We start from the raw sequence: 27,373 nt of genomic DNA, 5'->3' as shown, positions 1-27,373 counted from the left end.
CAAGCTGATAAACATTTTAGAAGAACTATCAGTTGTTTGGTGTTCACTATACTTCTGAGAAAGTCAGAGAAAGAGTAAACAGATTTGCTCTTAGGAGTTAATAGGACTGCATCCAAGAGAAAAGTTTAAAGGATTTTTATTTTGTATTTTGTAAAGGAAGGGTAAGTAAATCTAACACTCTGAAGAAACATTATTTTGTGGTTGCTCAGTGAGTATTGTGAAACCTTTTGTGACTTCTAGAAATAAGTCTCACTAATTTATAGTTGCATAATGATCAGTAAAAATAGTTTAAAAATACTTAATGATACATAATAGTACAGTTATTTAACACTTACTATGGACGAGGCAGTGTTTGACACTTTTTATATGTTATCTCATTTAATACAGCAGCCTTGTCAGGTAAATTTTAGTCTACGCAGTGTGTCTAAATGGCAGACCTGAATACATAACATAAAACAACGGACGTGTATTATCTCAGTTTCTGGGCACCAGGAATTTGGGAGCAGCTTAGATAGGTATTTCTGGCTGAGGGTCTCATAAAGTTGCAGTCACCTGAAGGCTTGAGTGGGACTAGAGGATCTTTCAAGTTGGCTCACTTGACAGGAGATCACCCGGCTGTTGGAAGGGGGCCTCAGTTCCTCATCACTCCAGTCTCTCCACAGGCCTTCTTGAGTTTCCTTAAGATGTAGTCCGCTAGCTCTCCCCGGAACAAATGACTCAAAGCGATTAAAATGGAAGTGGTAATGCCTTTTATGACGTAGCCTTGGAAATCTCACTGCCATTTCTGATATATCCTATTGTTTATATGTCAGCCCTATTTGTTATGGGAGAGGTCTACACAGGGATGTGAATACCACGAGGCTGGGGTCATTGGCCATCTATCTTGGAGGCTGCTTACCATAATAAGGGCCTTAGGATACTGCTTTTCCCAGAAGTCTTAACAATTAGCAAAAACTTATTTTCTCTGTGTAAAACTTACATAGTCCTATCTGGAAACAAGGAACGTGTAGATGATTCTTCTGGTTCTTTCTATCCATATGAGTGTATAAAGTCTATTTGGTGTTGTAAATGTTACCATTTTATTTCTATTAAAGAATTTCAGAGTTTCTTATTGGAAAAACGATGATTTTAAATGTTGCAGCATGTCACTGTTCCCTTGATCATTGCATATATGCTCACTTTTATTTCTTATCTGGAGTAATACTAAAATTTGTTGGCTAATATTTATTAGCCAATGTTCTACTGTTAGCCATGGTATTTGGATGGTTAAACCTTTATAAGAATAACTAGAGGCCCGGTGCACGAAATTCATGCACGGGGGTCCCTCAGCCCAACCTGCACCCTCTACAACCCAGGAGCTCTCAGAGGATATCCTACTGATGGCTTAGGCCCACTCCCCATGGTTCTCTGCTCTCTGCGGGGCCTGGAGGTTTCCCTGCAGCCATGGAGATGAAGCCCCCATGCCCCTGTGGCTCTCTGCCTGCTGCCGCCATGTGCCATGTGAAGGAAGCCCCAATGCCCTGCAGTGTGCTCTGTCTGCCCAGCCTGGGGGCTTCCCAGACACGGACACACTAAGGAAGTCCCCATGCCCTGTTGTCCAGGCTCTGTCTGCAGGGCCTGAGGGTGTTCCCACCGCCACTGCCCACTAAGGAAGCCCCCAAGCCCTGCTGTCTGGGCTCTGTCTGCCATGTCTGGGGACTTCCCTGCCACTGCCCCACTAAGGAAGCCGCCATGCCTGGCTTTGCAGGGCCTGGCGGCTTCCCGACTGCCGAGATCAGGAAGCCGCCATGCCCTGCTCTGCTGGCACTGGAGTCTTCCCGATCGCCTCAGCGACCATCAGGAAGACGCCATGACCTGCTCCTCCGCCGGCTCCGTGTGCACAGGGCCTGGCGTCTTTCCGATCGCCACGGCGACCAACGGGAAGACTCCAGGCCCTGCCCTCCGCCGGCTCCGTGTGCACAGGGCCTGGCATCTTCCTGATCGCCACGGCGACCAACGGGAAGACTCCAGGCCCCGCTCCTCTGCCGGCTTCGTATGTGCAGGGCCTGGTGGCTTCCCGCTGCAGCAGCACTAAGGAAGCAACCATGCCCTGCTCTAGTGCTCTGTTTGCTGGTGGGACAGGCCAGACACTCCAGCAGCAGGGCTGAGGGGACTGGGCACCGCCATCTTGTGGGTATGGGGGCCGCCATTTTGTCATGGAGTGATGCCTAATTTGCATATTACTCTATTATTAGATAGGATGTCAGGGGCAAGACTAATTGAAACTGGAGCTTAGTGGAGGTGAACAGATTTTATATTTTATCTTATTTATTTCATCCACATTGAATCAGTGACATTGATTGCACTATGAAAGCCAGTAATTTGCAAACCCACAAAGTGGAAAATGGATATTTCACAGGATAGAAAATTCCCCCCTTGCCTTTTGTTTTCTAATGGGAAGATAAGCGGTCACATCTTCTCACTGATCTTAGTGCTTTAAATAAGCTAATAGCATTTCATGCAGATTTTATTTTGAACCAGCAGGAAAATTGCATGGTAAGTAACTCAGTGTTACTCAAATCAACTAATATTAGAGAAAAAGTGCAGGATTTGGAAGCTGGTTATTCATGAAATGCTAAAATGTTAGTAGATTTCTCCTCTGTTTATCTGTGTCACTGTAGTCACCATAATCACAAATCCTGGAACCTTAGAACATGATACAAAGCAAAGGCAGCTTTTGTCCAGTTTTTACCATTGTGACTAATGAAGATGCAGGCCCAGAAGGCCTGGGTTTCCTTAAATGTCACTGGGAAATGTACATACAAAATGAGGCATGGCATGGGAGATAAATGGAATTGAAATTGTTCTCCATGTTATTTTGCTCTTGATATTTGCCCTCTTCTCTCTCACTCCACCCTCTGTTACTACTTGAGGGAGACAGAAGAGGAAAAAAGAGAAAGAGAAGTGTTAGAATTTTCTTTCTGAAAAATATTGTTTCTGCCCACCCACATACATGCACTTCATTATAGTTACTTCCAAAATCATGTTATACCTGCAAGGCCCGTAATTACAGCTTGATGGTTTAGTTCTTGCCTCATAAGCAACTATTTTCCAAGTTTAGGGTCTAGACCAGGGGAGGGGAACCTTTTTCTGCCAATAGCCATGTGGATGTTTATAACATCATTCGTGGGCCATACAAAATTATTGACATAAAAATTAGCCTGCTGTATTTGGTTGAACATTTAATGAACTCACCCCTAATGCCTTGGCAGGGCCAGACCAAATGATTTCACAGGCCTTATACGGCCCACGGCCGGACTATCTCAGTTATCAAGCTCCTTCCTTGTTACTCATGTGCCAGTCTCTTATTGTGCCTGCTTTACTCCACTCCCCCCTTCCTACGGAGTTCTTGGCTAGTATTTTGTCTGAGCATTTATTCCATTTTCTTATGTTGTCAGTTGGCTATGATGGGCTGTGTGCAGTCACTCATCTTTTTAATGCCTCTGTGTTCTGTCCTCAACTTTGCAGTGACTTTCAGATCCATCACTTCCTTCCAAAGCCTTCCCTGCCTTGGCCATGTGTCTTTGGCCCTGCCCTGGTTCTGGCTGCCTCCAGCTCTTATCCCATCTGCTGCTCCAGCTCTCCTAGCATCAGCTCCTCTACAGCCACCTTCTGTTGCTGGCTTTCTTACTTGCAGAGATGGGAGAAAGTGGTGAAGGAAGCAGGGAAGTATACTCTAGAGTAGATTTGACCTCCACGAAGTGGGAAAGTGGTCTGAAATCTATTAGAAGAACTAGAATAATCTTCCTTGCTCTGCACAATCCAACCTCTCCCCTTTCTCTTGCCTCTCTGCCCAAATTCAGCTAAAGAAGTAGGAATGGAATTTTAAACTTTTAGTTAATGTCATTGTTAGATTGTGCCAGATCATTAGGAGTAAGAGACACCCATTTCCAAAATCTTATTTCTCTATTTCACATCAGCTATGCTGGGTCTGGGTCCCCCATGGACTAAAGCAGATTTGACTCACTTTCCTTTCTGAGACCTCCAATTACCTTACCCTTATGTTCTTTGGAAAATTTTCCAACATCATTTTCCCTTTCATATTGCATAATTATAGTTACTGGAACAGAGAGAATAGCATAATAAAGTGCATGAGTATTCCGTGTACGTTCACTAGACTAATTATAGTATAACATGATGGATCATTGCTGAGTGTCTCTCTCCCAAGCTGCTCTGACACTGTGTATTGATAATGGGGAGATAGTAAACATTCAGCTTGTTGATCAAAGGCAGTTGCCATCAGTAGATGTACCTACAAAATTGAGTATACAGAAAACAAAACAAAACACACACCAATTCTGGTCCTTCTTATGAAGTTATATCAAACTTCAAGCTCTCATTTATTCATGTACTTAGGTATTCATGAAGCAACTTCTAGATATAAAACTGGTGCCCATGACAGTCAACAGGATTTTTCAGAGAAGGTTCTTCTCAGGCTTCATAACTTACAGTCTTTTAGGGGAGAAATGATCCCCCTGGGCTAAATGCAGTATGAATGGTGCAGAAAATATGGACCCTGCCTTCAAAGACCACATGAGCAATTTAATATAGGAAGGGCCTCTCGGTGAGATGGCCTGCATAGTAGATATTTAGGACAGTGAACTACTTCTCCACTCAGTCAAGAATGGCTTGTTTGGATGAGGATCCAAGGGGAGGGTGCTTAATGATAGAATTAGATAACTTATTTCCTCCTTTTCTCTGGAAGCTTTCTCCATACACCTATTGAGGAGGAAATGAAATCTGTGGTTATTAAAGTGTTTCAGCACTGTCAGTTCATTGGGGCTCATATCCTGAGACTCTTGCCATAGCTTTATAGAGAATAATATACCTGTCAGGGAGGTTAATAGACTCAATGTGAGAGACCAGAGAGCAAGGTATATTGTGAAGTTATGAAAATCTAGTTTTTTATGAAAAAAAAAAAATTGAGTAGTCAAAGAAAGGAGTGTCAGCAACTTCAGACTCTGTGTTTCTTCCTTTTTACTTTATGCATCTGTGTGTTTCTGGCTGTGTAAGTTAAGAGATGTGAGAGATTGAGCTAATTTCAGGGACTTGATGACTTCCATGAGAGAGCCCCAGTGGCTAAGGTTACTGGGATCTTTTTGTCTTCATTGTGCTACACGCTTTGTCTTTGGGGATACCATTGTCGCTAAACATAACGTGCATTTGTTGTAGACTCACCTAAAACCCTTTGTGTGGCCTCCCAGGAGCTGACTGGAAGAGGCTATTGTTGAAGTCTCTTTATATATTCTTAGGTATTACAAAAGTGAATCCTGTTAATATTTTATCTAAATTATTCATTGGGAACAAGTATTCTAAGGAGAAACCATCAGAGGTTAGCTTGAGGATATATATTTCATAAGTTGCTTTTCATTCAAAGTAACTATGTAAAATTCACCATGAATTTTAATAAGCTTACTACATAGCTTCTTCCTGCTAATTCAGTTCTTGCTTAATTTGAATCTCCTGTATCATTTCAGAAAAACCTCTGGAATCAAATTAATTGTAACTAAAATAACTTAATTTTCTCATGCTAATAGTGACCAGCTTAAACAGAGTTGGGCAGTATTAGTCTAATCACAAGTTACAGCAAATTGACATTTCATTAGTGAGGAAGAGGCTCAAATGTTTAGACTGAGAGGAAGAGCAAATTGTATTGAAAACCATTAGGCACAGCTCTCTGGCTACAAGCTGGTTTCCTGCCCCCTATTCCTGTTGATGGCCATAATTCTGATACCAGGGGCAAGAAAGCTCTACTTACCAGCTAACCAGTGCTTGATTCTCTGGGTAGTTGGGAAATTTACCTGCATATATTAAAAATAGATTTAAAAAATCAGAATAAGATAGAACCTTTTAAAGAACTATTTAAACTTTCCTTTGGAAGTGTGAACATTGAAACTCAACTTTTAATGTTGGTGCCCCCTACTCCCAGGTTCACAGATTTTTTTAACCCTCTAGCCACCATTTGCCTTCTCTACATTGTTGTTTATTCCCCTCTTGTCTTTCCTCCCCTCTCTCTCTTAAGAAGGGAGTTCCTTTTGAGGGTTTTGCTTGGGCTGCAGATTTAAGGATTCAGAGGAAAACATGGGTTTTACTCTTAGATTTACAGGTTCATTGCATTCTATCAGGATGCTGAAACTGGGTATTAAGTATGGGGGCAGCCAGAGATCATATCTTAAGGGGTATTGTTTGATGTTGAGAAGTTTGGATTTGCCTTTTCTTAATGGCAGTAGGGAACTATTGAATGCTTTTGCTAAACTGAGTAAGTTACTTTTGTACCTCTATACTTCTTTAAAATGGATTTAATTAATCAATCTCACACTTTTTTGTTCTCTGGCAATTTTTTTAAAATGTAATTTTATTGTTTAAAGTATTACATATAGTAGTACATATATCTCCTTTTTTCATTCCCATTGGCCTTCCCCCAGCCTCCCCTACCCCCTGTCTGGCAATTCTTTTTAAACCAAGTCAGTGTCACAAAGAACTGCAGCTGAATCATTTACTTTAGCTTTTGTGTTTACATATCTATCTAGTTTATAGCACATATTATTTATGAGCCTGGGCTACCTTTTTGTTAAATAAAACATGGACCTGTTTGTATTTTTTAACCCAAAAGGTTGAATTTATTTTTGTAGTAATAGTGGTGTTGATTTCCATTGTAAACATGGATGTTCCCTTAACACTCATTAAGACCCGCATCACACTCTATAGTATTCCAAAAAGGAAGGTGAACTGTTTTCAAAGGCAATAAATAGCTTTAACAACAAAGGATGTAAACACCTCATGAAACAAAAAGTCTCTAGTCATATGAATGATTTGTGGCTGAATATTTTATCAAGATCAACCTTTGTTTCTTTGATCCTGAGGTTTCTACTTTTGAATGTTCATTCCTGGCATCTGCAGTAAAATGCACAGCAGCTGGGTTACAGAATGCAGTTACCATCCATTCAAGCAAACCTTCAAGAATAGCTGTTTTGCCTGGCCAGTGTGGCTCAGTGGAATTGAACGTTGCCCCATGGAAATAACATAGCCTTCCTTAGTTTAGCTTCAGGTTATTAATAGCAAACGGAATTAGGCTCCAGATACCTCCTAGAGTTTTATAATTAGTGGAAATAAAATGTGATTATAGGAGTCTTGGGTGATTCAGTAATTACCATTGAAAACAAGTTTCCTTATACACAAGTGTGGACATACTAATAAAATGTATGATTTTTTTTAAAACCAATGAAAAAGTATGCCTGACATAATAGAGAGGGGGGAGGAAAGATATGAGAGTAGGGTATGAGGGTAATGATGGAAATCAGTTTAAGTTTCAACAGAATCTATGTGCATTAGTGATCTTGGCCCACAGCGTGTCCCCTCCTCTATAATGAATTTTCCTGTTTCTTTGGATACTCAAAATGTTTTGTTCAGCATAATCTGCCAAATTACAAAGATTGACAGTGATGAAAAAAAAAGAAGCGCCAAAGAGTCTTGATTTATAGCAAAGAAGGTTTGCCTTTTTGGGAAGTCCCTCAATAGACTGGAGACACCCTGATTTTGACAACTGAAGATACTGGGACATGTGCACTCTCTTCAAGGCAGATTTCTTTCTTTTTTAAAAAAAATATATTTTATTGATTTTTTACAGAGAGGAAGGGAGAGGGATAGAGAGTTAAAAACATCGATGAGAGAGAAACATCGATCAGATGCCTCCTGCACACTCCCCACTGGGTATGTGCCTGCAACCAAGGTACATGCCCTTGACCGGAATCGAACCTGGGACCCTTCAGTCCACAGGCCAACACTCTATCCACTGAGCCAATCTGGCTAGGGCAAGGCAGATTTCTTTAAGGCTATTTCATTTTTAGATGGTTACCAGAATTTAAGTCCTGTTTGTAAAACTGAAGTGAGGAAAGATACTTCAGCCAGATACGAATCTGTGCTTCAGTGGAAAAAGGCCAGGAAAAACAATTCCCCAAATCAGTGGAGCTTCACATTATTATTGCTCCATCACCTTGGTAACAGGATAGCTTGAGGGGGCCGGAGGTGGTGATATGAGTAAAACAGCTCTTCTGCTGAGTCAGTGTGTGTACATATATATTCACACAGCTGGTTTCATCTCAGTGAGGCAGCTACTGGTGTGAGGAAAGTTAAGTAGCGAATTTCCTAGAAGCAGCTGTGGCCTACTTACCTAAACACAGTGGCTATTGTTCCTACTTTGTCAGGCAAATAAGAAGTAGCTATAGAATATTGTGTTTGAAGAGAGACCCTTGACAGTGAGTTACTCCAACATCTGAGGTGCAGAGAGGCAGCTCCTTGCAGTGACTGGCTATAGCCTGGAACCTTGCTGTCCCCTCCCCTGGTACCACCACTCTCCTTCTGAGTGAGGCCCAGTTGTTGGCTCAGTTCATTGGAGGGCATTCTCCAAGTATATGCACAGGAGGTAGCAGTATCCTTGGGTCATGACTAACTGGCCAAATTGACCTGCTCTTTCACCAGGTAAAAGCTCCACCAGTAGAGTAGGCTGCCCTGCATACCTAAAGACTTGGTCTCGGTGAGCCTTGGGGATGGTGGGTGATGGCGGTATAAACTGTGTAGAAGAGGTTTTCTGAAACTTTAATCTGGGGGCCAACTGTATCGGGGGTTTTTGTTACAAATGCAGGTTCCCAGTTCTATACCTATTCACTGTGATTCAGAATGTCTGATATAGTAATTCTGAGGCACAGTAAGGTTTGGGAACTAATGACTTAGAACATCCTCACATGATATCTATACTAATAATAAAGGCATATGCAAATGTCTGGGATGCCGTCACAGTAACAGTATCGACTGAACAGCGGTCTGCATGGGGCGACAAGGCCGGCAGGGGGGGTTAGTGAGGAACAACCAAAGGACTGAACAGCAGGCTGCATGGGGCGACCAGGCCGGCAGGGGGGACAGTTAGGGGCGACCAGGCCTGTGGGGGGGGGGGAATTAGGGACGACCAGGCCAACAGAGGGGGGAAGTTGGGGGCGACCAGGCTGGCAGGGGGGCAGTTGGTGGCAACCAGGCGGGGGGAGCAGTAAGGGGTGACCAGGCCGGCAGGGGGGGGGCAGTTAGGGACAACCAGGCCAGCAGAGGGGGGCAGTTGGGGGCAACTAGGCTGGCAGAGGGGTGCAGTTGGGGGTGACCAGGCCGGGAGGGGGGGCAGTTAGGGGCAATCAGGCAGGCAGGCAGGTGAGCAGTTAGGAGCCAGCGGTCCCAGATTGTGAGAGGGATGTCTGACTGCTGGTTTAGGCCCGATTCCCAGCCTAAACCGGCAGTCAGACATCCCCTGAGGCATCCCAGATTGGAGAGGGTGCAGGCTGGGCTGAGGGGACCCCCCTCCCCGTGCATGAATTTTGTGCACCGGGCCTCTAGTACTTATTATAAAAGGGGTCCTCTTACTGCAGGGATTTTTGATTACTGCTTGTCCCCTTATCTTACAAATTCATTTATTCAACAAACATTTATCAACTGCCTGTTGAGTGTCATACTGAGCAGGGCAGTAGAGTTATAACACGACCAAGATTTGACATGGTTTTTATCCTCATGAAATGAAGGGGAAATAAGTAAACAAATTAAAAGTTATGATTAGAGTTATGAAGGCCACAATAGGATATTATAATAGACTATAAAATGGAAGGAGGAACAGTGAGTATCCTATATAATAAAGAGGTAATATGCAAATTGACCATCACTCCAACACACAAGATGGCCACCCCCATGTGGTCAAAGATGGCCGTCCCTATGTGGATACAAGATGGCCACCACAAGACGGCCAGCAGGGGAGGGCAGTTGTGGGCGATCAGGCCAGCAGGGGAGAGCAGTTGGGAGGGACCAGGCCTGCAGGGGAGGGCAGTTGTGGGGGACCAGGCCTGCAGGGGAGGGCAATTGGGGGCAATCAGTCCTGTAAGAGAGGGCAGTTGGGGGGGACCCAGGCCTGCAGGGCATGGCAGTTAGGGATGACCAGGCCAGCAGGGGAGGGCAGTTGGGGGGTACCCAGGCTGGCAGGGGAGGGCAGTTAGGGGTGACCAGGTCGGCAGGGGAGGGTAATTAGAGGTGACCAGGCCGGCAGGGGAGGGCAGTTAGGGGCAATCGAGCTGGCAGGGGAGCAGTTAGGCATTGATCAGGCTGGCAGGGAGTGGTTAGGGGGTGATCAGGCTGGCATGCAGAAGCAGTTAGGGGCAATCAGGCAGGCAGGCAGGTGAGCAGTTGGGAGCCAGCAGTCCTGGATTGTGAGAGGGATGTCCGACTGCCCATTTAGGCCCGATCCCAGTGAGAGGGACCACTGGGATTGGGCCTAAACGGTCAGTCGGACATCCCTCAAGGGGTCCCAGATTGGAGAGGGTGCAGGCTGGGCTGAGGGACACCCTCCTCCCCCCGCCCCCCCCGTGCACGAATTTCATGCACCGGGCCTCTAGTTTAAAATAAAAAGATAGAGAAGGTCCTCTTTGAGGCGACAGCAATTACATTAAGACTTAAATTCAAAGGAACCAGACATATGAGGAGCATGCGAGGCAGTATAAAAAGACATGTGCAAAGGCCCTGAGACATGATCAACCTTGATCCTCTTTAAAGAAAAAGCAAGGCCAAAGTAACTGGTGCCCAGTGAGCCAGTAATGCACCTAGATCACCTCGGCTCTTGAGGATCAAGAGGAGACAGATTGAGAGGTGTGGGGAATCAGATGAGTAGTTAGAAATAAGAGTTTAGAGTTGAGAGGAGAGGCCTAGTTTGGGACATGACTGTGGGAGTCATCAGCATTTCAATAGAGGGCCACCTGAATGGGTAATCTAATCTAGGAAGAGGTTTTGAAGAGAGGATAGATAAGGGCCTGGTAAAGAAAAGTAGGAATAGCCAGGACATGGGAGAGGTGGGAAGGTAGGAGGAAAACCAGGAGACTATAAGTCTGTGGAAGCCACGAGAGGAGGATGCTCAAAGAGAGCTAGTCAAATGTGTCATTTCTGTTCAAGGTCTAGAACAGCTCAGTCCTGTGTAGGAGCCACCAGCTGCATGTAGCTATTGACCACTTAAAATGTAACTAGTGAAAATTGAAATGTACTATAAGATGCACGTCATGTACAGCTAAGACTAATACAATGGTATATGTCAATTCTATTTCAATTAAAGAAATACACACCAGATTCAAAGACTGAGTTCAAAAACAGGAATGAAAAATATTTCATTACTATTTTTTAAAGTAGTGATTACATGTTGAAATGACAATATTTGGGATATATTGGGTTAAATAAAATACACTGTTAAAATTTTACCTGCTTTTCATTTTTTAAAAATATGGCTACTAGAAAATTTAAAATTGCACCTGTGGTGTGCGTCCTATTTCTGTTGCAGAGTTTGGCGATGTGGAAGTCATTTGCAAACTTAGTGAGAGTAGGCTGCCTGAGACTAAGTAATTCCAAGCAAATTGTTTATACTTAGAGGAGACTGAATCAGCATCGTAATGCTAGTAAACAAGTGAATAATTATGATAAGAGCTATGAAGGGCCACAACAGGATATGCCTAAATTAAGTAACAAAACTCACCACTAAAAATTCTTCCAGAATTTTTGAGATGTATATAAATGATTTAAATGATTTCACATAATTTGACAATATAATATGTAAGTATTTAAATTAAATACTTTGAAATCAACTCTGAAATGTAGTTTTTCAGTCTTTTTTAACCTGTGTTTTCTTTCCTTTTTTTCTTCTTCTTTCTTTTTATTTAAAATTTATTTTATTTTTATTTATTTATTTTGCATATCTGGCCAGGAAACTTCATGGTGTTATGGTCAACTTGCCGCACAACCGTGTTCAAATCTGTCACTAACAGGTTCATTAAAAACCTGGCCTGCTCGGGGATTTGTGCCAGCCTGGTCTGTGTGCCCTTCGACATCATCCTCAGCACCAGTCCTCACTGTTGCTGGTGGATCTACACCATGCTCTTCTGCAAGGTCGTCAAATTTTTGCATAAAGTCTTCTGCTCTGTGACTATCCTCAGCTTCCCTGCCATTGCCTTGGACAGGTAAGGTCAGGTAGCCAAAGGCCCAATTTTTGAAAGTATATTGAAATATTTGCATCACAAAACAAATGGGAAATAGTCATTATTCCACTATTTTAGTTTGTGGTCAACAGAAAGAAAATGAATTGCCAGAACAGATACCTCACACAAGACAGGTGGACTTCACAGCAGCTATGGAAAATAGGACCATTGAAAAAAGATGTGACATTGGGAGTCACATCATGATGCTGGGGCAGAGCTACTGGAGCCTGGTGTAGCTTCAGCTTGGTTGGAATTGGTGGTATTTGTGTTGCAATTTGCAGTAGTTAGGCTCATCTGATTGATAACTCCACAATTAGGGCTTTTGATGTAGGACAAAAGCATTTCTGGAAGAACAGGAGAACAATTCAATGTTATTTAACAAAAGATTAGATAGTCCAATTGGACCTGGCCAGAATTCCTTTGGAGGATTTATTTCCAAGGCCTTATATTGTGATGGTTGTTGTTTTCTCTTCTCATCCTCTTTAGGAGGATGTTCATTTGGAAAGGAATCTTACATTTTAACTACTACATACATAATTGGATCAAATTTATCGGAGTTTAAAGATCTTAGTAATCAACAGCCTCCCGTCTTTTCCCTTTGTTGCTAGTGTATCATGAATACAGTTGACATAATAATACAGAGAATAGAATTAAATAAGAAAACAAGAATTGGAAAGTATTTTGTGCCCATGAGTACTTTTGATTTCAAGATTTGCAGAGAGGAAAAGTTGCTGAAGGGATAAGATTGGCTGGCTCTTCTGACTTTATACCCTACAAGAAGCCCAGTGCACGAAATTCGTGCACTCGGCGGGTGAGGGGGGGGGGGTCCCTCTGCCCGGCCCGCACCCTCTTGCTGTCCAGGAGCCCTCGGGCCTAAGCCAGCAGTCGGACATCCTTAGCGCTGCTGCGGAGGCAGGAGAGGCTTCTGCCGCCACCTCTGACTCACCAGCCGTGAGCCCAGCTTCTGGCTGAGCAGCACTCTCCCTGTGGGAGTGCACTGACCACCAGGGAGCAGCTCCTGCATTGAGCGTCTGCCCCCTGGTGTCAGTGCGCGTCATAGTGACCAGTCATTCCGTTGGGCCAAAATTGGCTCTCCAACATCCCCCGAGGGGTCCTGAATTGTGAGAGGGTACAGGCCAGGCCCAAGGGACCCCAGTGGTGCATGATCAGGGCTGGGTAGGGCTCCAAGGTATGTCCGGCCCATCTTGCTCAGTCCAGGTCAGCCAGACCCCAGCAGCAAGCAAACCTACCCATCGGAGGGTCTGCCCCCTGTTGGTCAGTGCACATCATAGCAAGCAGTTGAGTGGCTTTAGCATATCACTAGCATATTACGCTTTGATTGGTTGAATGGCCAACCAGACAACCGGACACTTAGCATATTAGGCTTTTATTATATAGGATTATAAATTTACATTTTAGATGAATTTGGAATTTCTAAACGCTTTGTTCATTCAAAACATGCTTAATATCTTAATGACCTGTGAGAGTATGGATTGCAGAACCCATTTGTGGAGTCACTTTCAGCCTCTCAGGCCCGGAACCTTGGTTTCATTAGCTGCCTAGTGTCATCTGCATGGAGGGACAGAGTCATACAAAGCCCCTGCATACGAGGAGAAGTTGTTGGCTTAAGAGAGGGAACTCTGGAGTCAGAAGTCTACCTACATTGCTTTTTTTGGTGGGTGGCTTTAGGCAAAGTGGCTTAATCTTTCTGAGCCTCAGTTTCCTCAGCAGTAAGAAGAATTAAATGAATTATTTGTGGCCTGTGGTTGGATAGGTTGCACCAATGTTTGCCTCTCTTTCTCTAGGCTTTGCTTCTAATTGGCACATTCTTCTTTAGATTTATTGTCTGCAATCATTTTACCATCAGATATTGCTGTGAGCCATTCTAGCTCTTTGGAATTTCCTCACTAGAAACTCACCATCCACAGGATCAGACAAGGCAGGTGCCACAGACCAGGCTGGGGTTGTGTGTGCATTCATGTTCATTTGGGTCAGTTAGCAGATGCAGCTAATAGTTGCTTTGTGGCTATCTAGATTTAGTGGGCAGGACTCTATTTTCTTAGGAGAAAAATTAGAAATCTAGATTTCTATCATTTTTTAATGTTTGCAATTAATTTGCATTAAATATATTATGTGGAACACTCAAATCCCTCAGCAAGCTAAATGTGTACCATGCAATGCGAGTTTGCCATGACTGCTCTACAGTAACTTCGCATGTCTCTTCCATGCTCAACAACGGACTTTTGAATATCTGTAAAGAACCATTGCACAGCACTGGAATAGCACAGTGAAAAGTCAGTTACATCCTGGTGATGCAGTTACAGCCCTCATGAATTTTGCATTGAGCCACTCTATGTTTATAGGAGGTGTCCTTCCAACTGCCCCTTGTACTACCTGCTTAGTGAGGTCTTAAGTCTTCAGACCACATTGTGGACTTTTCTCAGAGTTTTTAAAACAACTTTTTATTGAGATATAATTTATGTTTCACAAAATTCACCTATTTTAAGTGTACAAGTCAATGAATTTAAAAATATATATATTTTATTGATTTTTTACAGAGAGGAAGGGAGAGCGATAGAGAGTTAGAAACATCGATGAGAGAGAAACATCGATCAGCTGCCTCCTGCACACCTCCTGCTGGGGATGTGCCCGCAACCCAGGTACATGCCCTTGACCGGAATCGAACCTGGGATCTTTCACTCCGCAGGCCGACACTTTATCCACTGAGCCAAAGTGGTTAGGGCAAGTCAATGAATTTTAGTATCTTTATAGAGTTGTGCCACCATCAACACAACTGACCTTCAGAACAGATTCATCGCCCTAAAGAAAAGCAGCCTCATGTTTATTACACTCACTCTCCATTCCCACCCCAGACCTAGGCAACCACTAATATACTTTCTGTCTCTGTATGTTTGCTAGTTTGGGACATTTCATATAATTAAGATTATACAGTATGTGTTCTTTTATGTCTGGCTCTTTTGCTCAGCATAATGTTTTCAAGGTTCATCCATGTTGTAGCATCTATTAGTACTTCATTCCTTTTTTTCTTGTAGTTTTATTGAGATATAATTGACATACAGCACTGTGTAAGTTTAAGGTGTACAGCATAGAGGACTTGAATATATTGTGAACTGATTGCCACAGTAAGTTTAGTTAACATCCATCATATCATCTATATAATAAAAGCTTAAGCAACCGTTATGGCAGAACAACCGGTTGCTTTGATGCGCACTGACCACCAGGGGCAAACGCTCAATGCAGGAGCTGCCCTCTGGTGGTCAATGTGCTCCCACAGGAGGAGTGCCGCTCAGCCAGAAGCCGGGCTCGTGGCTGGCGAGTGCAGCTGCCACGGTGGGAGCCTCTCTGGACTCTGCGGCAGCAGGCGCAGCGGGCTGGGACGAGCGTGAGCCGCGCAGCACCCAGGCCCGATTCAGGCTCCTCCCTGACTGCCTGCTGCTTGGCACACTGCTACATCTCCTGGACTGCGAGAGGGCACAGGCTAGCCTGAGAGACCCCCCCCCCCCCCCTGCCTAGTGTAGATATAAAAGAACAATTTTTTTCCTTATAAAGAGAACTCTTAGGATCTACCCTCTTAACAACTTCCTTCATTATTTTTTATTGGTGAACTAGAGGCCTGGTGCATGAAATTTGTGCACTGGGGTGGGGGTGGGGGTGTCTCTCAGTTTGGTCTGCACCTCTCACAGTCCGGGACCTCTCAGGGGATGTCTGACTGCTGGCTTGTGGCTGGATGGCCTTCTGGTGCTGCATGGCTTGCTGCTTGAGCTTTAGCAGCTGCTGCACGTTGCATGGGTTGGGCCACTACAGTCTGTCCTGTGAACACCATTGAGTGGGTGAGTCAAGTGTGGAGGCAGGCTCACCCTGAGTTTCCTGCGCTTCTCTGAGTCACTGGGTTGTTCAGACTGACTGCCTTCTACAGAGAACAGCACTGGGATCAGGCCTAAGCTGGCAGTTGGACATCCCTCTCTCAGTCCGGGACCCTTCAGGGGATGTAGCAGTGCTGAGCGGCGCTCCCCCTGTGGGAGTGCACTGACCACCAGGGGACAGCTCCTGCGTTGAGCGTCTGCCCCCTGGTGGCCAGTGCGCATCATAACCACCGGTTGTTCTGGTTGTTTTGCCGTAACGGTCGCTTAGGCTTTTATATATATAGATAATAGTCCTTTGTTTGGCTGTACCACTTCTGTTATCCATTCATTAGTTGGTAGACATTTGGGTTGTTTCCATTTTTTCTTACTATTGTGAATAATACTGCTATGAATCCTGAAATTTTTTAAAGAATAGAATTCAACAAGAGTGAGAACACATTGTTTTGAATACTTTTCTGTTATACCTAGAATCAATGCAATAATAACTGTAGGTTATTTCTGGGCCCTTGGCCTTAGAGAGGAAAATATGCTAACAATAAAAAATCCTTTCTTTCCATCAGACAATCTACTGTGTACTTGCCATTATTTTTTTTAAAGGTAAACAAGTCCTTTTAGTATAAAAATAAGACTGGTGGTATCTTATTTTATTATTCAGAGATACAAATTACTCGTAAAGTTAAGTATGGTGTGCATGAAGGTGAAGGGAAAATGATCCTTTCTCTCACTTCTTTCACGGATAGTTGTTTCATGGCGCTGAATCAGCAAGTTAATTGGGAGGCCACCTACACTTCCTGCATTATTTTCTAGAGGTGTATACACTAACAAAATTACGTATAATGAGCCTGTGTTGCAGCCTATTTCCCAATACATAATGGAAGCAAAAATGCCTGGAAGCCTGGGTCCGTTATCTGCCAGTTAACAAATAAGAATCAGAGCCAGGGCACTCCTGAGCATGTTTTCATGTGTGGGTAGAAACCTTTATCTGTAAGTCAGAAAAATCAGATGGAGAGCATGCATAACTTATGTATTTTTTCTCTCCTTTTCCCCCTCCCAGAAAGATATCTAGAACACATTTCATCGTGCTCCATACATCTCTGGTCATCTGGTCATGTTGTGTTTGCATCGTATCTCCCTGAGCTGGAGCATTCTCCCCCAGCTTGTCCCCTGCCAGACTCCACCACAGTGCCACCTTCTCTTGACATTTTCCCAGGTGCTCCCTTTCCCATACTCCCTTTGTGCATACCTCTAGTAGAGCCATCACCTCCTCATTTATAATTGTTTGTTTGCATGCTTCTCCCCCCACCCCATTAACTTTAGAAACATCCCTGTATATCTTTTCTTCTTTTTGTAACTCAGTGCCTAACACATAGGTGGTGCTCAGAAACCCTTGTGACAGGAAAGCATTCGTGTTTAGTTGGCCTCACGAATGAATGAATGTTAACAGGGTGGTAAGGTTGACTCCTGCGTTAGCTGACTGCAGTGACGTGGGCAGAGCTAATCTCTGATAATCACCACAATTCTGATGGCTAGTGGCAGCCCTTTCCTGACAGATGTGGCTCTAGGGTCTGAAGAACTACTCAGTTCTGCCAAATCATTGCCGATATGGAAGCAGGGTGCTTTCTGAATTCTGATTAGGTGGTTATGGAATAATCAAGTTAGGCTTGAAGGGAAAAAAATTCTAACATGCAGGCATTTTAGACCTATTATTTGCTGTTAAGAGTTACTAAGTGATTATCACGGGGACAATAGCTATGGAGCAGGCATAATTTTTGTCAGTTGGTTTTGTGGAAGGACTTTGTTAGAGTCCATCCTTCATATTGGGTTCTGCCCTGAACGGCTTGTAAGGTTAATATATCCACTTTTTACAAATTAGCCTTGCACTGAAAAATAGATGTCTTTACGGCAGACGGAGGCATCCTTTATATTGAGAGCACTCTTTGGAATTTAATCTTGGTAGCAATAATTATAAAGCTAGTTATGAATTGTACAGCAAAGTCCTCAAAATTTAAGGTCTGGCTGCCTAATTCCCCCAGTGGTTCCCTCTTTCTTAGGCAGAATAAAAGAACTTGACCCTTTTTTCCATCTCTCCCACTTTGGGTAATAGAGATTCCCCTATTTAAAGCATATCTTCTCCTGTGAAATGAATCTTATGTGTGCATTTTGCAGGTACTACTCAGTTCTCTATCCTCTGGAGAGAAAAATATCTAATGCCAAGTCCCGGGAACTGGTGATGTACATCTGGGCCCATGCAGTAGTGGCCAGCATTCCGGTATTTGCAGTGACCAACGTGGCCGACATCTATGCCATGTCCACCTGCACCGAAGTTTGGAGCAACTCCTTGGGCCACCTGGTATACGTTCTGGTCTATAACATCACCACGGTCATTGTGCCTGTGGCTATGGTCTTCCTCTTCTTGATACTGATTCGACGGGCCCTGAGTGCCAGCCAGAAGAAGAAGGTCATCATAGCAGCGCTCCGGACTCCACAGAACACCATCTCTATCCCCTACGCCTCCCAGCGGGAGGCCGAGCTGCACGCCACCCTGCTCTCAATGGTGATGGTCTTCATCTTATGTAGCGTGCCCTACGCTACCCTGGTTGTCTACCAGACTGTGCTCAACGTCCCTGACACTTCCGTCTTCTTGCTGCTCACTGCCATCTGGCTGCCTAAAGTCTCTCTGCTGGCAAACCCTGTGCTCTTTCTTACTGTGAACAAATCTGTCCGCAAGTGCTTGGTAGGGACCTTAGTACAGCTACACCACCGGTACAGTCGCCGGAACGTGGTGAGTACAGGGAGCGGGCTGGCCGACGTCAGCCTGGAGCCCAGTGTGCGCTCAGGAAGCCAGCTCCTGGAGATGTTCCACATTGGGCAGCAGCAGATCTTTAAGCCCACGGAGGATGAGGAAGAGAGCGAAGCCAAGTACGCTGGCTCTGCTGACCTCCAGGCCAAGGAGATGCTCAGCACCTGCCTGGAGAGGGAGCAGGGGCCACAGTCTGCACCCCCTGTGCCACCCCTGGGCCCTGTGGACTCTGTATCCCAGGTGGCCTCAGCGGCCCCTGTGGAACCTGAGACATTCCCTGGCAAGTATTCCCTGCAATTTGGTTTTGGTCCCTTTGAGTTGCCTCCCCAGTGGCTCTCAGAGACCCGAAACAGCAAAAAGCGGCTGCTGCCCCCCTTGGGTAACACCCCAGAAGAGCTGATCCAGACAAAGATGCCAAAGGTAGGCAGGGTGGAGTGGAAGATGAGTAGAAACAATAAAGTGAGCATTTTCCCAAAGGTGGATTCCTAGCAAGGACTGAAAATCCCTGGGAACAGGAGGGAGCTCCCCCACTCCAGTCTGCCCTTCACTTCTGGCCCTGTGATGTGTATGATCTCATTGCAACCAGAATGGGTTGACTTTTCCTGTCTGGGCCAGATGCTTTTGAGTGAGAGGGAAATCTATATAAAATCGATGTCTTTTTTATTGAGGGAGTATATATATATATATTTACCTCAGTGATTCATGTCCTTAGTAAAGTCCATGTTCCTCTTTGTGGAGACAAAAGTTGGGCATTGTGGACCGGGTCTTGGGGTGGGTACCCCATGTGTGTTTTCTGGGGATCCTCAGTTCTCTGAGTCCAGCAGAGAATACACGGAGAGAAAAAGCATCCATGAGCTCAAAGGAGCAGGGCCACTCCAAGGGGAGCCAAGATAACTTGGAGTGGTGTGGGCACAAAGAAAATGCCTATGTGATGGACTTAAGTATGATTGATCTGTACCTTCAGGGAAGTCAGGGACTTGGCATTTGACACCTTTACTTTGGAAGGCCCGATCATATGTCTCGCAGTTTCTCACGATGCCTATCATCCCTTTCACTGGGATGTGGATAAGGAATGGCCCTTCTGCCCCCATTTGACAGACATGGCAATAGATGTACCTCGTGGTAAGTGAGACGGTCTGTCCTTGGTTATCCTGACATCCCCAGGCATCGCTGTGGCCTCAGAAAGACACGTCTGCAGTTTTGGTTGGAAAACACTGCAAGCTCTTTACTATGTCTTTCCCCCCTTGTTTTATTTGTTTTATTTTATTTATTTGTTTTCAACAAATGGGAGAGAAGCTTCGAGGGGGGAGAAGAAAGACATTGTAGTCTTGTCCACAAACTGTAGTCTTTTCTCTTCCCACTTGATCTCACCTGAAAGGTGCTACCTATCAGTCATTAGAAGTAAAATATATTGAAAAAAATGATCTCATGCCAACTTTTGTCATTCAGAGGTAATTTTAAAATGCAAAGTTAGTGTAAACTGGGTCCCCTGGAAACATCTAGCTAAAACTGCTTGATTAGGAAAGTTGTTTCTGCCCAAAAGGGTGGGAAAGGCTGACAGACATGGTCCCCTTCTGAGGAGGGCTCCAGACACCGGCTGGCCAGTCTCATTTTCAGTCCATTTATGCAACTGTGATTTCTCCCTTCATTTTGGACACAAAGGAGGAACAGAACAGGGAAAAAGAATTAATCGTAAAACGCCACGGCAACATGTAGTAGCCCAGGTGAGCTCTCCAATTCCTCTTCCCCAGGGAGGTTTTAGCAGGAGCAAGAGTGGATGGAAGAGGGAAGACAGTGTCCTCATGACTAGACCCCGGGGGCTCTCCCAGGTGGTTCAAGTCCCCTCGTGCGTTTCACCAGGCTGAATTCAAACTGCAGAGGACACCTCACTCTTACTGAGTGCAAATCAGGGGCCAGCGCTCTTCTCCAGGGCGTTCTGTTTTGGTTAATAGCATGCAAGGGAGCCCATCCAGTGCCTTGAGAAAGCCTGAAGGGAAGTGGGCCAGCTCACCGGACCTCAAAGGCCATCCTTTCCTCAAACCACACTGGTCCTTGTCCCTTGGAGGCAGCGGAGGACTGTGTAAGGCGTCGCCGTTTCCTCTCCTCTCCCGAGTGTGATGTCTTGTAAATCCTGAATGTGAACCCAGACCCTTCCTCTGTGTTTTGTCCCCTCGAAGTGTTGTGTGCGCGGGGACTGCCACGCCCTCCCCAGGGCCCCTTCCTCCGGACCCTCTGTGCATGCCCTCTGCAGCTCCTTGTCCTGAGAGTCAATATGTGGCCCTTCAAGCTTATCTTTCAAAACCCTCACAATTGTTACAACGTTCGTCAAGGGGAAACATAATCTGTCAGAAAAATCGTGTCTACGTTAGAAGAATCTGTCAAGTGTAGCCACTTTGGTGTCGTTCTGATGTTATGTGTGTACAACTGAATAAAATCTGATGAGGCAGAATTTGGTAGCTATTTCTTCTGTATGTTTGAAGCAGATGTTTGACTTCTAACAGGTCATTGTCATGTGTATTTCTATACTCTCTGAAGCATTACATTTTAATAAAAAATTGGAAAGCAGTTTCTGAACTCAAAAAAAAGATTGTCTGGGCTATGTATTTTTTGTTTCTTCTTTTCCCTCAAGTGGCAGTTACCATCTGAACCTCAGGCTTCCTACATGATCTCAAAGGAAAAGTATTTGTTTCCCCCCATAAATACAGATGGCAGCATTGCAGTAGCATATTGTTGCAAATTGAAAAATGAATTGCCAAAGGAGAAAACGCAACGTTGAAGTGAATGTCACGAACATGTCTCCATATTGAATTGGTGGAAAGACGGCTCCCTCTCCAGGGGAGACTGAGGTACAGCCTTCCTCCTCCCTCACGTGGTGGGGCTGATAGCACATGGCTAGGAGCCTGGGCTTCGGGGCCAGTTGGCCCGTGTTTGAGACCTGGCTCTGCCACTGACCGGCCTATGACCTGAGTAGGTGAGGTAACCGCTGTGTGTCTTGATTGCCTCTCTGTAAAATGGGAAGATGATCACTGCGTCAGAGTCTCTTGCCCCAGCTCCCATACTTCACCTCTGATGGGAGCCCCATCTTCAGTGGGCCACTGCTGGCTCACCCACGCCCTTCCCGGGTAGCAGCCGTGGCCTTGCTTTGCTTTCTGCCCCGTGAGAACTCCCTTGCTCCTGGATGACCCCTGATCAGTGTGCCATGGGAACCAGTGGATAAATGCCCCCGTCCTGTCCTGCTGGACAATTGTGAGAGGCATCTGTCCATATCTCAGGCAGTCAGGCAGAATTAAGTCCCTGCTGCCCACAGTGGTGTCTCAGTAATGAATTCTTATTGACTTCCTCTTCCTTTCCTGTTTGGATTTCTTTCCTCCCCATTCATGCCCTCGGGGATCACCTCCCCAAAACACTACCACATAAAGCCTTTGTCTCAAGCTCTGTTTTCAGGGGAATCCAAGTGAGACAAGAATATACCTCATGGGGCAGTTGTGAGGATTAAATGGGATCATCTGTGTTAACATGATGCCTGGCACAAAGTAAAGATCTATCAATATTAGTGCTTATCCACTACATTGTTGTTGTTTTTTAAGTGGTTAGGGGGCTTAATTGGAATGGTTTCCAGAAAATTACATTAAGCCAGTCACTCCAATATTAATATTCATAATAATAACTTGAGGCAGTACACAATGCCGAAGGACTATTTGAATCCCTGAAGAAAAAATACCTATGTAAGCTAGACTATTTCTTAACCAAATAATTCTCAGTTTCAAAAAAAAATGGAGGGGGGGCGATGTTAAAAAGAATGTTCTACTTTGTTGTAAACCTATAAGGCAGGTTGTGAATATGAGTGAGCACAATTTTCTGTATGGTGAAATATGAGGCAAGCGGAGTAACTACGGGCAGATATGCAAATCAATGTGGCCCCATCCATGGAAAAGGAACTGCAAGTTAATCACTTGGTGTGCTGAATAACATCTGGAGCTCAGGCACAAGTTCGATTTGACTGGACAGGGGAACGGCTGCTCCATCTCAGCCCTGGGAGTTCAGAGCTCTTGGCAGCCCCTCCCCAGGGTGAGGTGGCTCAGCGTGCACACGGCTGCTGCTGCTGTGAGGAGCGGGAGCTGAGATGCTGGGGGGGGGGGGGGGGAAGCTTATTTTATTAGGCTGAACTTTGGGGGAGGGGAAGGGTTAATACTTTCATATATTGTAGTCTACCAATATAGCAACATACAATGTAAATCAATAGCATAGCAAAGGGACTAACTTCACCCAAATAGTTGTAAACATTTAGTAAGTTTATATTAACCTCTTGTGCTATGTTAGAATTCTGTAGCCAAAAGAAAAAGGATTCATGGTTAATGACCTGAGAATATGTGAATAACACAGGAATTGAAATTAGTATTAATGCCCAGGGCAGCATCAAAAGCCTTTTTTGTGTGAGCTCCTGGCTTTTAAAACAAAATGAAATGATCTAAGATTGTCCATACACAAGGTTTTGGAAGCTGAAGTATCTCGCCTTCTCTTAGCCTCAGGTTCAACAAGTATTTTTTGGTTGTATTGATCAGAATTTAGTGATTACATCTCCTGCCTCTTAAATTTCTTTCTACATGCCTTTTCATCGCAGTCTATATACAAAAGGTAACACACACACACAGAGGAGGTACTAGAATGACATGATGTACATTTTAAGGTGAGAAAATACAACATAGGTGGGATAATGCCTTTGAAATGTAAACCATATTCCCTCATGCATCTCGTTTTTCTTCCCTCCTTTGCCTTGCTCTTCACATTCACATGCATTACCTCAGGGAAGTGGCGGGGGTGGGGTGGGTAATGATTGTCAAAAGTTGGGGGGTGCTACTGGCATCTAGTGGGTAAAAGCTAGGGATGCAGCCTAAACATCCTACAGTCCTCCACAACACCGAATTATCTGGTCCAAAATATCAATAGTGCTAAGGTTAGGAAACCTTGGGTTAGCCAAAAGTTTGAGATGGTTGGAGGAGGGTGGGGCCATATCCCCTCAGTAGGAAAACTTCCCCTGAATTGAGGATAGTCGAGAGAAGAGATAAAGGTGCCCTCATGCCTCCCAGGCACAGCCCCAGGGAAGCAGCAAAATAAAGACTTGTGCTAATTGCAAAGGGAACCTGTGTGTGCCCGGCCTCCCAGTTTGTGGAGCCCAAGTGTAGAGTCTGGCAGAGTCCAGACAGCCAGGGCCTCGCAGTCTGGCTCAAAGGTATTTCCATGCCTGTTTGAAAGAAAAGGAAAGCTTCAAGCCCAAAGGTTCAGGGGGACAGGAAGGATGGGTGGCTGGATTAAATGGGGCAAGAGATGACCATGTAGGCAGTGACATCGAGGACAGGTGTTCCCACAGGTATGTCCCCACAACACCATGTTATAGGTGAGAGAGAAGGATACCTAGACTGTCTGAGCTTATTTCTATTACCCCACAATCTCAAAATGAAAATTGAGCTATCACATACAAACACACACAAAGGAAATTATGTTTTTACACTGAATTTTTCAAAGCTAGATGGGGAATTAGGCTTTAAATCCCCTTTCAACTCTGAACTTTTATCTTCTATAGCCTATTATTATCCTATCTAATAAAAGAGTAATATGCAAATTAACCATCACTCCGCTACACCCATAAGCCATGCCCGCCAGCCAATCAGGAGTGAGTATGCAAATTAACCCAACTAAGATGGCTGTGGCCATGGAGAGAGCAGGAGGCTTGGGTTTCCCCGGCAATGGAGGAAGCCAAGCTTTCTGTAGCCCTGGCCTGCCTTGGCCTCTGCTCAAGGCTACAAAGTTTCAATTATAGAAGATAAATAAATCCCAGATACCAAACCACCACAGGCCCCTCGCCCAGGCTGCCCCACGCCCCAAGGGAACCCCCACCCTAATCTGGGACACCCTTCAAGGCTAACCAGCTGGCCCCCACCCGTGCACCAGGCCTCTATCCTATCTAATCCTCTCTAATAAAAGGATAATATGCAAATTAACCATCACTCTGCTACATAAGCCACGCCCACCAGCAAAGCCACACCCACCAGCCAATCAGGGCAAGTATGCAAATTAACCCCAGCTAAGATGGCTACCATTGGGTTTCCCTGGCAACAGAAGAAGCTAAGCTTTCCACACACTCTGGCAGGCCCAGGCCTCCACTCAAGGATACAAAGTTTCAATTATAGAAGGTAAACAAATCCAAGCGGCAGCCACGGATCTAGCAGGAGGCTTGGCTCCGCTCCAGGCTACAAAGTTTCAATTGTAGAAGGTAAATAAATTCCAGATACCAGGGCCTCTGCTTGGGTCACCAGCAGCTTGGCTGGCCTGCAAACCACCACAGGCCCCTTGCTCAGGCCTCTCCACGCACCAAGGGAACCCCACCCTGATCCAGGACATCCTTCAGGGCAAACCAGCTGGCCCCCACCCACGCACCAGGCCTCTATCCTCCTATCTAATAAAAGAGTAATATGCAGATTGACCATCAATCCAACACACAATATGGCTGCCCCCATGTGGTCAAAGATCCTGCCCCTATGTGGACACAAGATGGCCGCCACAAGATGGCCAGCAGGGGAGGGCATTTGGGAGGCACCAGGCCTGCAAGGGAGGGCAGTTGGAGGCAATCAACCCTGCAGGGGATGGCAGTTAGGGGTGACCAGGCCGGCAGAGGAGGGAAGTTGGGGGCAAACAGGCTGGCAGGGGAGCAGTTAGACATCAATCAGGCTGGCATGGGAGTGGTTAGGGGGTGATCAGGCTGGCAGGCAGAAGCGATTTAGGGGCAATCAGGAAGGCAGGCAGGTGAGCAGTTGGGAGCGAGCAGTCCTGGATTGTGAGAGGGATGTCCGACTGTCCGTTTAGGCCCGATCCCCAGTGGGATTGGGCCTAAACGGGCAGTCGGACATCCCTCAAGGGGTCCCAGATTGGAGAGGATGTAGGCTGGGCTGAGGGACACCCCCCGTCCGTGCACGAATTTCGTGCACCAGACCTCTAGTCCTATCTAATAAAAGAGTAATATGCAAATTGACCATCACTCCAACACACAAAGATGGCTGCCCCCATGTGGACACAAGATGGCTGCCACAAGATGGCCAGCAGGGGAGGGCAGTTGGAAGGGACCAGGCCTGCAAGGGAGGGCAGTTGGGGGCGATCAAGCCTGCAGGGGAGGGCAGTTAGGGGTGACCAGGCTGGCAGAAGAAGGAAGTTGGGGGGCGACTGGGCCTGCAGGGAAGGGCAGTTGGGTGGGACCCAGGTCTGCAGGGGAGGGCAGTTAGGGGGGACCAGGCCTGCAGGGGAGGGCAGTTAGAGGTGACCAAGCCTGCAGTAGAGGGCAGTTAGGGGCAAACAGGCTGGCAGGGGAGCAGGTAGGCATCAATCAGGCTGGCAGGGGAGTGGTTAGGAGGTGATCAGGCTGGCAGGCAGAAGCAGTTAGGGGAAATCAGGAAGGCAGGCAGGCGAGCAGTTGGGAGCCAGCAGTCCTGGATTGTGAGAGGGATGTCCGACTGCCCGTTTAGGCCCGATCCTACTGGGATCGGGCCTAAACGGGCAGTCGGACATCCCTCAACGAGTCCCAGATTGGAGAGGATGCAGGCTGGGCTGAAGGACACCCCGCTCCCCATGCATGAATTTCATGCACCGGGCCTCTAGTTCTACATACTTAAACATGTTTACAAAAACCTTCAGAGTTTATTTTGGCTTTCTCTAGCAAATTCTCAGTTCCCCTTTGCTTTTGCCTTTTCATGGAAGAAATGTGATGTAAACAGGTTTTATATTAAACTATTCCAAGGTCCATGTAGAATTTTGTTTTTCTCAGGGGAAAAGTGTATGATTATTTAAAATGATGAGAGAGAAAACTTTCTTTGTCACCCCAGCTCTTGAAAGAGAATAGTAAGACTCTCGCCAGTTTTAAATATAATTGAAATAATGGCAACAGATCTGGATAAACTGAGAAAATTGAAACTGCATTGACAAGGAAAATGTACCTAGAATTTTGATCAAGTTTTTAACTGGTTTCTTGGGAGTTGATTTTGGGAAAGTAAGGCTAATATGTGAAGATTATTCTGAACTTTTATATGAACACATGTCATAAGCTGTAGCAGGTGCCGTTACCCCCTAAACATCCATTTCCTTCCTGCTTCCTCACAGGGCTCTATCCCAATTCCTGAGGTAGATCCTGGTTAGTGGAAACTAATCAGTGCATAGTATTCCCTTGGTGACTCATGGGTCGGGAGTACCTATGTCATCAGAGTCCACCTATCAGGTTACAGGAAAGATTTCTATTCCATGAATGGTCCATGAGTGCTCCACTCCTGCTAGATATGAAGGAGGAAGCATGTAGACCAGAATTGTTTATATGAACACATGTCATAAGTGTAAAACATGGTGGTCAGTAGATTTTTCTGATGTCCTGGAATTGTGGCTGAAATCCCACAGCTGAGGACAAGAAGTGTTTAAAATTCTCATATATGTATGATTAAGAAGCAGAATGTGCTCTGCTGCCCGCCCCCCCCCCCCCACTGTCCCCCTACACATCCAGTTGAGGGAATGATTGTGCAAGAGAATAGTATCCTCATCTACCATGACAGGTTGCGATCAAATTATATCCCAAA

General features: G+C 45.3%; 1 protein-coding gene across 1 annotated transcript in view; it reads left to right on the top strand.

Moving 5' to 3' along the window:
- GPR176 (G protein-coupled receptor 176) overlaps nt 1-21,294 on the top strand; it is a 97,252-nt gene extending 75,958 nt beyond the window's left edge. The window contains exons 2-3 of the mRNA XM_079769209.1: nt 11,810-12,062; nt 18,131-21,294. Of these exons, the coding sequence (XP_079625335.1) occupies nt 11,810-12,062; nt 18,131-19,253 (1,376 nt within the window). The 3' untranslated portion in view covers nt 19,254-21,294. The remainder of the gene's footprint in view (nt 1-11,809; nt 12,063-18,130) is intronic.
- The last annotated feature ends 6,079 nt before the right edge of the window (nt 21,295-27,373 follow it).

This window comes from Cnephaeus nilssonii, assembly GCF_951640355.1.
Source record: "Cnephaeus nilssonii genome assembly, chromosome: 4".
Taxonomy (NCBI): Eukaryota; Metazoa; Chordata; class Mammalia; order Chiroptera; family Vespertilionidae; genus Cnephaeus; species Cnephaeus nilssonii.
The sequence above is the reverse complement of the archived record's forward strand: the minus strand, read 5'-3'. Positions and strand labels throughout refer to the sequence as shown.